Here is a 16095-nt window from a genome sequence, read left to right as displayed (position 1 = left end):
TGGGGACAGCATGAAAAAGTAAAAGAAGAATGTATGAGGCTCTGCTCACAAAGGTGGTGCATAATTCTGGGAGAGATCATCTAAATATACAACATGCAAAAGAAAAAGTTTGCTCTGCTCTCTTACCTTGCTGTCAAAAAGATCAGTCCATTTTGTTGTTTCCCAGAACGTCTCTGTCAAGGCTTCTGAGCAGCTCTCGTGATCTTCGTCTTTGCCTTCAGCATCACTGGATGCAGCCCCATCTTGGGCCTGCAGATGAAGAAGCTGGTCAGCCAGTGCACTTCCTTTCCGACAAAGTGCGTCCACTAAAGTACTTTTCTGTTTTTCCATTTCACTAGAAAAAAACAGCAAGAAAAAAAATATTAAGGACTTTTCACAGATACATCATTACGAACGGAATCAGTACTGACTTTAGCTGTAATCAGCAGTTAGCATACACAAAATGAAAATAAGCACACAGACCATTTAAAAAATAAAGCTATTTACCAAAATAAAAATAATTTAAGAAAAGAGAGATACTCTGCATTACACAAGCTCAATTGTTCTCCCAACCCAACATCTTTGGTGTTTTAAGGCAAGGGTAACTTGGGATTTGAAAACTGAGTAAGGCAGAATCTAGAAATACAGCTTTACAGTTCTTGGCATTATAAACGGAGTCAAATCCGGCACTAACATAAGCAGATACAATTCTGCTGACTTCAAAGGAATTGCATGCATTTAAAGCACCACTGCATTTGGTGTTCAATTTCAGAAGTTAGATTCAACCACATGATCTAATGGGTCAACCTCCCGAGAAATGTTTAGAATGAAATGTATTATGGCATAACTTTGTTTTTATATCAGCAACTCTAGGATTATATGCAAATATTCAGGAAAGTTAGAACAGACAGACTCATCTTACAACTGAAATCTGTATTTTATCTAAAATAACAAACAAATGTGCACCTCCTCTTTTAAAGGATTTATCTTCAAATCTGTTGCTTTTGTATTTGTGACTAAAACAACACCTCAACATGCACTACAAAATCCACCAGTTATTCTCCACACTACAGTGTCATGTTCCAATTACTGTCTTCCTAAGGATGTATACTGGTAATTCAGAGGAACATATCTAAAAACTAAACTAAAAATTCTCAAAAATATTCATAAGCACAAGTGTGGTCACCATGCCTTTCACAAATTAAATCTTTGGCAAGTGGTTATTTCTAAAACTGCTGTCAATTTTGCCCTCTAATACATAGCTGAAAGGTCACCAGGTATTATGAAAAGGCAGGTAGCATTCCAAACACCCAGCTTCATAGCAAGGTCCTAGTGTTCCCTCTGATTTGAGATTTAGCTTTATACAAAATCAATACCCTGTTTTTTGGTCTTTACATCCTGAAAGCACCTTTGTTTATTTAACATTTCAAAGCAAAAATTTGCAGGCTTCAGTGTTCCTGCACTCCTGAAATATAATAAAGAATGAAAACTTCTTGCAAGCAAGCTTGAAACTACCTGTGCCTAAAAAAAACAACCCATAAGTCATTTAGTAATGTTACAGTCATTCCAATTCTTACTTAACAGCAGAGACAAGGTACACAGATTAGAAAAATAGGATGCAAGAAAATTATTTACTGGGTAGGTACTTTTTTATAGTAGTTGCATCAGGTCTGGGATCAGTCTTCATGGCAAAATAAACCGCTAATGCCGTCTGATCAATATGAGAGATGACAGTATTTGCAGCTTCAACAATTTCATCAAGTCTTTTCATACGTTCCTAAATGAAGAATAAAAAGGTATTTAGCAATATGAAATCACACTACTTGATTATCGATTTTACTACCACTAGGATAATTGCAAAGGCACACAGAATAACATGAAGTGATTCAATATGAACTTTTCTTCATTTTTTCCAACTTCTCATGCAGAAACTCCCGATGAGAAGTCTGCATTATCAAGATTTCACACATATGTACTGCATTTGTTACTGAAAATAGATTGTAAAATACACAGTACATATATGCAAAATGCAGATTTTACAGGAAGAAAAACCCCTTCCAGTACAAATTAATCCTCTTAATAAATAATGGCAGCAGTTGTTCATTTCAGAAAGAAATGCAAAATCAGAATCAAATAAACAGAAATAAATCTGACTAAAAACTAGTGACATACAGATGAAGACATTTATCTTCAAGATGAACAAAAAAACATATGTAGACTTCTGTTTAATAGTTCATGGTTCTCATTTTTGGCAACAATGGCATATGATGGACTTTAACGGTGTTATTTCAAAGGGTTACTGTCCCCAGTTGTCTGGGCAATTCTACAGGAAATTACCAATTCAGTGAAGGAGCACAATGGGAAGTGTGCTTGTCTCAGGTACCACTGTTCAGAACAATACTCTCGTAGCCCGAAGCAGTAAAGAAGCTGCTTTCTCATGTTTATGTGTTTTTCGTATGTTTAACTGAGTAAGGAGCAAATGATAAGCAAACATACTTTACGAAGGCTTTCATTCTACTGCAGGGTTAAGGAATTCACACTGGGGAGGTGGCTTACTATATTATTGCCAGTCTAATTAGAAATTTCTGCTTTATTATACTAAGTACAGCTACGGCAGTCACTTCAAGACCAAACGCGTGGGAATAAAGATTCAGTTGTTTAGGCACAACAGATGCAGTGAGACAAACAAAGTTTTGAAACGTTAAACAACCTTTTCAGAATCCAGCTGATGAAGTCTTGCAACATATAGTGGAAGATGATTAGGAAAGGCTTCTTTCAACTCATTGTACATGTCAGGGGTATCCAGCCTAGAAGAGAGAAGGACAGAGCATGAAAGTACAGATTCTGGAGTTTTTATCCTAGCATTAAGCGTGTAGTATTTTTGTATAGCTGCTTCATGCTTGTGTAGTAATGACAGCAGACGTACTTGGTCATCCATTGTATTTTTAGATCTCGTAAAGCTTCAGCAAATTCTTCTTTTACATCTTTTTCTTTTTCCTGTTCTCTTTCTTTTTCTTTGCCGCCATTTTTACTCTTTGATGGTGATGGTATCAGATGATAATGAACTGTAAGGACATCCTGGAGGTGGGAAAAGAGGCACATACTGAGAAGGATACAGTACACTTTCTGATGTGATAGAAAAGCTAAATCATAGCAAGCAACTACTCTGAGCTATACATATAGTGAGTAAGGATTCCGAGAGCAAAGGTATATGTCACTAAGAATTCAGAAACTTCTTTAACTTTAAAAAAAAATATATAAAGATGTAAGTATCAGAACAGCACACTTGGTATAAGACAAATAAAGCTTAAGACTGAACAAATTTGATATTTTTGTACTCAAATAATTTAACATATTATTAGTTAGGGAACTGAAAGTTTAATTTTTTGTTTTTAAAGAAAGCAAATAGTTTGGTTAAAAGGCAAAGGAGTCAAGAGATTCTATCGTACAAATGGGGTAATTAACAAACAAATGAAGGTGACTGAATTCTAAAAATACTGCAGTAACATGAACGTGAATGACGCCATTGGATACATGAATTTATTCCTTTTGAGAGAGTATTTCTTCCCCGTTGTGCCTACTGAATAGCTGGTGCATCCACAGTTAACTTTCCCAGTTTGATGCTACAGACTTTCTTCCCAGTTTCACCTGTAGCTGTGCTCACATTAAGCAGACAACAGCAAGATTTTATTTTTGAAAACTGTATATGCTAGCAATGAAATATCATTATAGTTTGAGTTCATGCTACACTAGTCAGCAATTATCACATGATAATTGTGATATTATAGCTACAGCTATTAAAATGAAAATCCTAACAGACCTTAGCCACTGCTCTGAAGCTCACTTCCTGAGATAACTTATACATATGTTTCTGAATAAGCCAGCATTAGACTTCAGTCATTGCTTAATTGCTTATAAGACATTACAGCTGGTGGGAGGATTTTTTTTTTCTTTTACAAACTCTGAGGGCACATGTCCAGATAGTCTATATACAGAATATTTCACAGAGAACCTTACTTAAGTTTAAATCCTCCAAATACCATTAGCCTGTTGAATATTATGCAAACTATTGTGTTGCCTGCTCAATTCTTGTGGCAATTTAGGTATTCAAACCAATTATTCCAAAACAGGCTTTATTGGAATACATTTCCCATAAATGAAGTCAGTGTTGCATAATGAAATAAAATCTTGTCACAATTTATTTTAATCACTTAATGAATATAAAGGTGACTATTACAAACTGTTATGCAGAACTTTGGAATAATGGACTTAAACACTACACTTCTGAAGCTATGAAAGAATACTGAGGCAGAGCAATTTTACCTGAATAACAGTCCAAACAGATCAGCAGCTTGCTAGGGTTTACTGAAAACTATACTGGTAAGACTAAGCTGCAGTATTCCCCCCAAGACAATCCTTCCAGTTACTTAAAATGTAATTACAGCACAACACTAACATTTACAGAATTTTTTAAACCTAGTTTAGATCACCAGTACACATTAATGTGTAGTTTTCACAGGAACTACCCTGCACATGTGTACTTCAAGTATGATGTACATGACCAGGCATCTAACGAAGACCTCGACAGTACCTAGGCCAGAGCGTGATAAAACATATCACAAAGGCAAAAGAATGCAGCAGAGGGTACAGAAGTCAGGACCCAGTGGTACAGGGGCTAGCTAATCTAATTAGAAAGGTAAAAACTATGTACTCCATTAAAGCAAACCAAACATTTTAAAATGCCTACAAAGTTAGATCAGTCAGAAAATCTGAATCAGTAATTTACGTCTTTTTTAACATAGATCCTATGCTGAGACTAACATTTTCCTAAGAAAGAAACCTTCCTTCCTAGAAATCTCCTAGTATTTCAGGATTTCCTTCCTTTGACGGTACTTGGCAATGTGTTCAGGGTTATGTATCTAAACAGCCTGTCCATTCTCACACCTTGCCTATATGACAACTGTGCAGCCCCTGAGTTACCTGAACATCCCGGACACTGCCCTTGCCTTTACAGAAAGGCTTGTCAGAGCTTAAGGAGAAAGGCAACTCTTCACAAGAGCTACAGACAGAATGGCATTGAGCAACCATATTATACACTGGAAAGATTACTTGAAGGATTACTTGAAGGCAACTTTAAAACTAACAAGGAAGCTACCCTTTGTTTATCCTTAAAAAAAAAAAAAAAAAAAAAAAAAAAGCAACATTAAAAACTTTGGAAGCATGCATGATACTGCATACTTTGGGCAGAGTGCTCCGTGCACAATTTGGTAAGCCTCAGAGGGTTTCCTTTTAACTAGAACTACAAACTGTATGCTTTGTATGTTTTATGTATCTACTTTAAGACACAAACAGTGTGCATAACACCACTTACTTTTAAGGCAGTATTATTGTTTAACTGAAAATTGATGAAGTTCCTTTAAGTCACCAGCCAGGTTGACACAAAATTTGATCAGATACATTCACTTCATTGTATTTTTGAAGGCCTCCTGGTTAGACAGGAATAACCTCTAATGCTGAAATAAGTCATCCAACATATTTCTTCTTACGTTTGACTTCAGATATTTATTAGGCTTCTACTGCCATTTATCTATAACAGCATAGGAAAGGATGGCAAAGTAGGGAGAAATATGTACAAGCTGTCCTTTAACCAGCAGGGCAAGGGAGGACATTGTGCCTGCACTCCTGAGACCCCACCTGGAGTGCTGGGGGCCCCAGAGCTGGATGCAGGACAAGAAGGACCTGGAAGTATTAGAACAACTCCAGAGGAGGGCCATTAAGATGATCAAGAAGCTGGAGCACCTCTCCTATGAAGACAGACTAAGGGAGTTGGGGTTGTTCAAGTTGGAGATCACAGACTCCCTGGAGAAGTTGTGGATGCCCCAGGTGTTCAAGGCCAGGCTGGATAGGGCTTCAGGCAACCTGGTCTGGTGGGAGGCGTCCCTGCCCACAACAGGAGAGATGGAACAGGATGGGATTCTGACCCAAATTATTTTGTGATCCTATGATATTGTTCAAAAGATGCATTATGTAAAGTAACAAAAAACTTGCTTTCTGCAGACCAGAAAAAGTCAATCATCTGTTTCCACTCTGACCACATTCAGGACAAAAACTGGAGAAAAGGAAGAGTCAGATTTTAACTGTATGGCAGAAGTTTGGTTGTGAAAGAAGTAAGGTACACAACCACTGCTTTTTCCCCCTATTGCTGTTTAGCATGTGCTGCTCCATTAGAAAACAAGTACTAATAGGGGTAAATCAGCTTCCCATGCCAAGACAGTGGGGTTCTCAGTGGGGACCAGTTCAAAGAAAAACATCTGTGAATTCTGAACTTTACACTTATCTAAAGTTCAGTTGTCAGAAAGGATATATTTTTTTTTTTAAATAAAAAAAGTTCTGCACTTTGTGAAGACAGAAAGATACTTTGCAAAAACCCATACCTCTGTGATTCTACTGTTGTATTCAGACAAAATCGAGTCCTCAAAGCAGAGTATCAGGGACTAGGTGTACCATTCTGCAATTTGTGTCCAGTAAGACAAAAACTCTTGCTTATTATGTGAAAAGAACCCATTGATATTTTTGTCTAGTATGAAAGAATTAAATGCCTTCTTTGGAAAATCAGGGTAATATTTTCTGGCATAACCTCAGGCTTCTTTCATGCAAAACAGAAGCACTTTACAACTGCAAGAAATGCCCACCCTGGGTTTCTGGTAGTATCATGCACATAGGGGCAAGCTAACACCCCTCCACACCCCAAAAATCAAAACCATTTCTGCAGAATACTCATTGGTCATTGGAGCAGGACTATGTATAAAATAAAAATGAGATTTGTTAATAAACACTCCTAATCTTACAAGAGGGCCTGGACATATCTCTGCAAAATAAAATAAAAATCTAGATGTACCTTTTTGACTTGTCAGGCCACATAAGAAATATAGAAGCAAGTTTTTGAGCATGCAAAAAAATCTGTGTTGCATGTACACTTAGACATGACAGGGTAAACATTCAAAACTTGTCAACTCGGAAGCCCAAAGACTTGTATTCTTGGATAAAAACCCTATTCATTAATGGAGCTCTCATGGATCAATGCACTGAAACACAGTGTGTTTTTATGTATTCACTGCCAGTATGCTGATGCCTCTTGCAAATAATAGGTGGAAGTATCCAGAAAAAGAACAGTTTTCATTTTGGTTTGGGTGGGTACACTACTTGGATCTGAACGTAAGTCTACTCTAGAAGCAAAAAATAAAACAGAACATGTAGCCTCCTGGATCTGTTTAATACGTTTTGTTAAAGAAATTAAATTATGATTAGAGATTAACCACCTTTTTATGGATCCACTTAGTGAAGTTTTTATATCCTATCCACTGGAAACCAGGCGTTCACATGGGTTTTTAAATCGCCTTTCCAAAACTCATCTTCATAATTTTCAGATGCATATTAAAATAAAATTGTAGCAATGTACATCAATGTATGTTAAAATCCTTCTTGTAAAGCCTAATCACATTCCCTCACAGTTGTTACACTAATACCAGATTAGGTAAACAGGCTCAGTTTTCCAGCTCAGCATTAACAAGAAAAAATACAACAATAAAAAACATGTTACTGCAATCAATTGTGGCATTTGTGGTTCTCACACCTTATTTCTAACAAGAATCCTGAACTCCACAAGACGGTACCATGAAAACAAAAGAATACAAATAGCTTCACAACTTCAGAAGAACAAAACAAGAAAAAAAAAAAAAAAAACCCTAACCACTAGTTCTATAAAGGCAGATTGTTAAAATAGATCTTAGGGGAAAAAAAAAAAGACAAGCAGTCTTTTGTCTGCTGGGAATACATTGTACTAGCTAATGTAAAAGTATGAGAAATCACAAAACTAAACACTGCTGTGTTAATCACTCACTCCTTCCTCCACCTCCCTGAAATACATCTTACTCACATTTTCTTCCTGAATTCCACTACCTGCTACATCAGCGTACAAACTAACTTAAAACAAGTTACATTTCAATACATCTAAATCTTGAACTGAGAGACTTTTCAGTCAACTTCATCCCTCCTAAGAAAGATTGCTTATTGGAATTTTTTTTTCTATGACTGTACCAAAGCCATTGTAAACAGCTGTTTTGGTATACAGTTAGGTATTCAGTTCTATGTGAAGTGTTATGTTTGTATTGAGTTCCCCACCTGCAGACACAATACAGCAGGCAGAAACACTTGCCACTTGACTACAAATACTGAAGATTCCTGAGTATCTTACAAAAAGAATCATTTCAGACCACTAGTCATCACATGCATTTTTATGGCACTTATTGCAGAAGTATTCAGATGCTCACATGCCTCTCATTTAGCCTTGTATTACAGTAGTGTTTTGCCATTCTACCAGTAGATGTATTTAAGATGCTGAAGCAAATAACCCAGAACTAAGGAGGTAGATGAGGGAGAGAAATTAAAAATCAATACTGGTAGACAAATTCTTTAAGTCATATGAAAAAAGACTTAAGTATATCTTTTTCAAAAACTAACATTCAGTACCTTTTTAAATTTTCCTTGTCGCTTTGCTGCAGACTGCCCCTGGGAGTTAGAATAACATACTGTAAGAAAACATGCACACACCACACAGGATGGAGACACCTTCTCTGTACAATTATAGTTACACTTTCAACCTACATATTTTTAAACTGTTAAGTCAAATCTATGACCAAACATGCTCTTAAAGCATGCTTTCTTTTTAAAATTAACAATGCATTGTTTTGTATAGTCTGTTATTCCTGTAAAACAAGCAAGTGTTGTTAACCACTTAGCTTAAATTAATGAAGTTACAGAAATTCACTTCAAAAATACAAATTTCAGATTTTGACTGTTTAGTGGCATTGTTCTGTATTTCTCAATAAATATACAGAAATTAGGTGTATTTTCCCTCAAATTGCACCCTACTTGCTAAAATAGAGAGAACATTGCTACCTATTCCTCTCTTTTTGTCTGCTGGCACACTACAGATTTATTAAAGGCAGTGGAAAGAATCTGATGTTACCTGGTATCATCCTTTTTCCAAAGAAATATGACCATAACAGTAAAGCCTCAGAGTATGATGCACAACAGGCCTCACCTAGAATTTCTCTCAATGTAAACTCTTTCATACTCTTCATGAAGAAATTAAATTTGATAGGCAATACCTACTACCTCCTACTTCCCATCCCAAAAATCACTGTATAAAAACACTTTATCTAGTTTTAAAATAAGATAGAAAAGAATTACAAACAACAGTTCAAGGAAGCACAGAATTCAAGTTAGGTAAACTATACTACACTCCTATAATGGATTTAACATGGTTTTTATTAGAAGTATACTTGCAGCTTTGCATGAATCACAAGAAATCTAAACCTAATTTCAAAGTACTTCACTGTATTTTTAACCCCTCATTCATTCATACTTAGCAGACATTATCTAACTTGCAGTTATACCTAAGATTAATACATGCAATTTTCCCCAAAAGTTCTACCTGCAACCAAATCAGACTGAATAACTAAACTTGTCTACTCAACAAAATCTAACAGCATGTGCCCACCTCCAAGTAGTGAAATATATGATGGATTACTTCTAAATACCAGCTCACCACCATTCAAGCTTATTTTCAGCTTTGCCAAGTATTTGAAAAATATTTTAAGAGCTAGGGGAATCTTCTAGATACCTTAGCACCAGATACACGCACGAGTGACCTGGTTATTATAATCATTGCTGCACTACAGATTCATTCAAGTTAGCAAACTGTTTTTTTGCAGGATGCTGCACTATAAGTCAAAAAAAAAAAAAAACCCTATTGCTTTTTCCCACTGTGACATACAGAGATTTTATGTCATTATGTTGGAGCATAGTCATATTAGTGGTTGACAACATCGGTGTGCAGCAGTTAAGAAAATCTGCTTAAGCATCTGAGTCAGCAAAATGCCTCCTCCTTTGTAAAAGTAACATGTAGGTGTTAAGGAAGCACTTATATTTTCGCTGAAAACTGTATGCATGCAAGGAAGAGTATAGCTGTTTATTAGAGAACCAACATGCACAAAATACATGTACATTTTTCATTCAAAAATGATACTGATTAGGCAACTGAACAAAACCACTCTTAAAGACTGCCACACCAACAAAAAAGTTGCTTCTAGAAATATAGGGATTCAGAGTCAAGGAGTGAGAATTCAAAAATTAGAAGGTGCAATTAACTTGAATTGTAAGATGAAAACAAAACTAAGAAGTTATTCTGACCTCATAATGAAACAACTGCTTCTAAAATGTGTTATGTCACTAAAACTGTTGCTCTTTCAAGTACTAAAACCATAAAACAAAGTGCTTCCTTGGCATGCCATTTACCCACTTCAGAAGTTTCAGAAAGAGGCCATCATCCATTTAAAATACTCACAGCTTTCTTTCCAAGTTCTGTTTTAGACAATGTCAGAGCTCCTGCAAGATAACATCCTGGTCCTGCTCCTTTTGGTATTCTGTTCAAAGAAAGAAAACTCTGTGTTAAAAACTAGGTCCATTAACATGCCATTGAGGCTACAAATAAAGAATCCAATCAGTGAAAGAGCAAGACAAGAGGAATACCAAACCCAGACAGGCAGACACAGCATGATTTTAGTTAGGTGTAGAGGCAATCGGTTAGATGTAGACAAGAAAACAGGACCTCAGTTAACTTACTTGTCATCAGGCAGAGACGTAACAAAAAATGGCTGACTGTGTTTTGGTGGTAATGTCAAACTGTTGGATTTCTTCTTCCCTAAGAGAGCAAGGCTATGGTTTTCATAAATATCTAAGCTCAAGGTACTAGACAATCTGTGAGAAACAATAAATGGAAGGTCCTTGATGCGATCTAGTTCACTGTTCTGTTCATGACGAATTTGTAATCGAATAGTGTAGTCTCCTTTTTCCAGTTTCACAGAATACTGAAAGAAAGAAGTTACTGTAAATATCAAAATTAAATATTTCACTCACCATGCACACACAGAAACCCAGAAATAAAACTGTCATGTTTTTCTTGATCCAAATAGCTCAAACCATTTAAAACATGCTAAGTAGCTTAGTTTTGGAACGTCCTGAGAATAGAGCACTATCAAGACAAGAGCAGCTGAAGCATTTTGGATTAACTGAAAAAAAATAATTGTTTTCAGACCACAAAATAGGATTATATCATTCATTCCTACTATAATACTGTATTAACTGCTCAAATAGAAATCAGACAACTTGCTAAACTTTCAAGCTTTCAACTCAAAACCTCTTGCAGGTTTGCCTTGATACATTTTCAAGTTACTATGCAACTTCAGGTGTTGCGTGGTTGAGATCACAGTATACTTCCTACTATCTCTAATACGATGGGGCTTTGAGCAATCTGACACAGTAGGAGGTGTCCATGCTCATGGCAGGGGGGCTGGAACTAATTGATCTTTAAGTTCCCTATCAACCCAAACCATTCTATATGATTCTATACCACTTTCACACTGAGGGATCCAACATTCCTATGACGGTCTAAGGCTGCAGTTTAAAGAGCCAGCAGGCTCTCTGACCTGATTCTACAAAGCTTTTCATACATGCAGTTAAGAATAGGTGGATAACATCATCTCTATTTATATAACAAACAAAAACTCCACAGATTCTTAGTTATGAAAATGTTCTTTAATTTCTACTAATTTAAAAAGTCGCCTTATGGATTTTTTTAGTGCTAGCATGCTAAGCTTCCTTTAGGATGTTTCTGCTGATGATGCTATAATACAAAAGGCATCCCTGAGAAGGACAGTTGTTCAGGACTAGCCTGCTCCCAGAATCTCCTTCTTCAAGGTTAGTATCAACAGGAAGCTTGATTCTATTTCCTGGATTAGTAAATTTTTAATTACTTTAGAATTGTTCTGTTATGCAGAACACCAGAGAGGCACGGTGTGGTAGTCCACTAGGTACAGGTAACGGACTTTTTTTTTTTTTAATTTTACAGCACTTTAAAAATACAGGGTAAGGGATATGAGCTCAAATAAAGCAATTCCTGAACTTCGTAAAATTCAGAAGTCATGCTTTAAAATCAATCTATTGTAGACTTCCAGTATGACTAATCCTTCCTTTGAAAATGTCTTTGAAAGACAGCAACAGAATCAACTGAGCTTCAGCACTTAGAAGGCTGTTTAGAAGACAAACTGAGGAATAGGGAAGAAAAATCATAATGTTCTATTTCATGGTAACAAATCTGTCAATTGTTTTGTTTTTTTTTTTTTCATACAAATATCACCATTGAAAGGTACAATGACTTGTCATAATGTCTTCTTGTGAAGAGAAATGAACTAAATATTAGAAACTGTTAGGAGCTAACAGCTTGAAAAGCAGAAAAAAATGAAGCTTTCACACAGTGCAGAAAACAAAAGGTAAAATAAATATATAACTCCGTACCTGGTGCGGATAGGCATCTCCTGAACCCATCTGTCTTTTGTTCTGGTCAAAAATAATCCACAATTGACTGTCAAATTCAGATTCATACAGCAATTCACAAAGAAGTGGACAGCTTGGAGTTACTTCTCCACTCTTTGGCTATGAAAAGAAAGTTCAAAATACTTCATCCACTATTGAATAACACAAGTATAATTATTACACATATTCAAGAACAGAGCTGACCTGAAGTCACTTCAAGACACGCTAGATTCTAAAGACAACTGAGTTAAAGTTACTAATGCAGGGACTCTAGAGCTTATATCTCGACTTCATTTCTGACTGAAAGGTGAAGTTAAAACTTGCTTTTGGAAAGCAAAAATGTGTTCATTATGTGTTCATTAACAACTTGTTCATTATGTGTTCGTTAACAACTTGAAAAAAACAAGCATAAACTTTACCTGATGGAAGTTATAGGTCAAAATCATCTCGTACAGTTGGCGATTATTTGGTAAAATATCTCTGGATCCTAAAGGTTTTATTTTTGCACTCACTGGTCTGTAGTTAAAATAAAAAAACAGAAGACACTATTAAACAATGTGTATCTGTTGTCAAAATCTGTATTGCTTAAGCAGAAATAGATTCTGAAGCACATCTAATAGTACATAGCACAGCATATGTGATAACAGTATTTTAAGAAATGTTAACTACCTAAGCACTATAAATTTTACAGTTAAAATGAATGTCAATTCAAAAAGATGACTTAGAAACATTATGGACACCGCCAAAAAAGAAATGAACAGAACTCAGCAAGCACATCTAAGTCCAAAATTAAAAGCCTTAAGAAACAATTAGGAAAAGAGAGACTTCAGGATTAAGACAAAAAAAAAACAGGTTGCTATACAACTCCAGTATCTGCGTTGCAATCAGCACATTTATTCACAGATTGCAAGATCAGCGTCATCGTAATTAGAAGACACAGTAAGTGGTTGATACTTGTTTGCTACAGAAATTTTTGTCAAAAGAGAATTTATACAAGAAATCCTAGTAATACCACAAAGGAAAAACATTAATGCATATTGTCTACGTAGAAACTCAGAAACAGTTGGGACAAGCTACTGTTCAAAAAAGCACAAACACCTCAGATAATGAGCACTGAAGAACACCAGCTAAAAATAAGAAAACCACTGGTTTGGAAATAAAGGAACTGGAGAATTAAGGTGGTCTATACATCATATAAAACTACATTTCATATATACTATTCTGACAACCTTTAATGACATTAATGAAATTTCTCTTGGATACTGTCAGCTCTTTGTGTGCAACCCTGCTTCCAAGCACTTGAAATTCAGAAACCTCATAAGAAGCCATTCAGCATCCACTATCCCCTTACTTTAAGCCATACTCAAAAGTATGGCATTTCTTTCTCCTTCTGAAACTACCAACTTTGGTTAATGCTGTTGTTAGTAATTTTCCAATTGTTAGTAATTAAAAAAACAAAACAAAACACCTTTTCCTCAAAATCAGCATGTGTCAAACTGCCACAACTGATAACAGAAGAAACACAAAATAAATACTGTTATCATTGCCTACAAAAAACACTTCCAATCAAACAAAAAAGAGAGAAGACAATCTTCCCAGGTCAAACTTAGGCAGGATCTGAAATATCTGCTTAAAAAAAAACACCAACAAAATGACACCAAATAACTCAGTAGGATTTGTTTCTTTAGATCTTAATATGCCTTTTACCTCTGTCTCTCCTTTAGAAGCACCATAAGTTTCTGTAATTTCTTTTAAATTTGGCTAAAGAAAAATAATTTATATGGAAGAAGTTACCATAGTTGTCCATTTTTTCACAGCTAAAAGGAACCGAAAAAAGAAAGTGCTGAAATATTTAATAAAATTTCCAAACTGATGGTTCCAAACTTTGTAAGAATATTCTTGTTATTCTAGCTGTCACTGTTAATTTGTGACTATTTTAGCCACATTCTAACAGCTTTCCCACTTTCCCCAGAAACCGTACCTGAGAGTTTGAACCCAGCTTTTCAGATTTATGCATGGAGCAATATCTTCATACTTCAACATGGACTGAACATCAAATCGTACGATGCCTTCTGAAGCATGCTAAAGAAAAAATACATAACAGCTATTCTTTTATGCATCTGTAGCATCAGATGTGGACCATTCAATATATCCTTTGAAAACATAATACAAGATCTATTTATCAACATTAGAAGTAATAGTGCGTGAGTTTGAAAGTGTCACAACCCTATCTCTATTTTACAAAAACAGATTCACTAGGACATAAAAAACAACACATCAGTAGGAAAAAAAAATATAACAGACTTTTGGTCCAAGACTATCTATTAGCCACTTTTCAGCTGGTCTGATACTGCTGGCATAGGAGGAGCTTGAACCTGCTTTAGTAAAAAGGCTGTCATGTACGACACCAACACCACCTCTTCTTCCTCCTGCTCTAATTCAAGATCTGGTACCTTAGCACAATGCAACCTTTCCCCCCCACCCCCCAAGTTACTCAGCTCTTAGAGCATGAATACATTCAACCTCACCTGTGGTACAGGTCTAATTTGCTCTGACCCTTAGATTAAAAAAAAAAGTAGCAAGGAGAAATATGCATGGTGCTGCTTCCTGCAGGTCGTACAGCTCAGCTCTCAGAGTGCCCCTCTCTTAAGGGAGAGAAAGTCAAGCCAAAACACACTGCACAAGACAGCAAACAACACAGCAGTGAGACAAAGTACTGTAAGTAACATGATACTGATGTTTCTCACAATTTTTTAGTTCTTTGGTATCACAGAACCATGGAGTCATGATACTGTCCATCCACTGTACCTTTAAGTGCCCTAAAAAACGAATCTCAAACCAACTGGCACATCTTGATACAACACCAAACAGAGTGGAAAATAACTTTTAATGACATTTTATTCTGAAAATATTATTCAGAGTATCGTGCTTTAGCAACGGTGGTCTAGACAATCAAATACAAGAACTGTGATCCCTGCAAAGTTTCTTCACATAACATTTGCAATAGTTGCAATACGAACATTTTAGTACGTCTTTTCTACTGGTGTTTGTTTTTTTCCCCCCTCTCTAATCTTCTCTCCAGTGATTCATAACGAAAAAGCATAAAAGATTCATAACTAATGGTACTGGGCATTTGTGGGGGCCTAAGCTCCTATTTACCTAATTTTAAGAGAAAACATGCATCTCATGTATAACCATGCTTTTAGTCTACTTAAATAGAGGCAAGAACGAGGAAAAACTTTTTTTTTTTTTTTTTTTTTTAACATTCTGTCAGAGACTTCAGAATAATTTTAAATAAACAGTCTGGAAAACTTACCATGTTTAGCTGCGGAGTAGCACAAAGTACACCATGAAAAGAAATTGTGTAATTAATGCTGACTTCGCTAAGGCTTGCCCACCACCGAGCAACACAAAATTCAATGGTTTTTCCAGCCTGTGTAACAAAAATGCAAGGTTAGACACAAAGTCTCTTCTCCTTCTATTCACCCCAGCCTCCCTCTGCCCAAACCAAAAAAAAAAAATGGAATATGACTCAAAGATGACCCTATCACGCCCAATTTACACCAATTATATTGGTTTGTATGGTAGCAAACCAGACATTACACTTGATCCAGAAAATACAAGACAGTTCTAACACAAGAGTATGTCCAATTACTCCCAATATGCTACAAAGGAAGGTAT

The 16095-nt window shown here is 36.0% G+C and overlaps 1 protein-coding gene across 2 annotated transcripts in view; it reads right to left on the bottom strand.

The window, feature by feature from the left end:
- Window positions 1–16095, bottom strand: part of TPP2 (tripeptidyl peptidase 2) — a 46443-nt gene that overhangs the window by 9766 nt on the left and 20582 nt on the right. The window contains exons 18-28 of one of the 2 annotated variants that reach the window (XM_084506323.1): window positions 15731–15847; window positions 14396–14496; window positions 12834–12930; window positions 12397–12534; window positions 10666–10910; window positions 10388–10466; window positions 8509–8547; window positions 2906–3057; window positions 2690–2786; window positions 1626–1756; window positions 127–334 (exon numbers count right to left, since the gene is read on the bottom strand). In XM_084506323.1, coding sequence (XP_084362449.1) covers window positions 127–334; window positions 1626–1756; window positions 2690–2786; window positions 2906–3057; window positions 8509–8547; window positions 10388–10466; window positions 10666–10910; window positions 12397–12534; window positions 12834–12930; window positions 14396–14496; window positions 15731–15847 — 1404 coding nt within the window. The remainder of the gene's footprint in view (window positions 1–126; window positions 335–1625; window positions 1757–2689; window positions 2787–2905; window positions 3058–8508; window positions 8548–10387; window positions 10467–10665; window positions 10911–12396; window positions 12535–12833; window positions 12931–14395; window positions 14497–15730; window positions 15848–16095) is intronic. The other variant, XM_084506324.1, reaches the window with a different exon arrangement.

Source organism: Aythya ferina (assembly GCF_964211825.1).
Source record: "Aythya ferina genome assembly, chromosome: 1".
NCBI lineage: Eukaryota > Metazoa > Chordata > Aves > Anseriformes > Anatidae > Aythya > Aythya ferina.
This window is presented reverse-complemented; position numbering and strand designations above follow the sequence as displayed.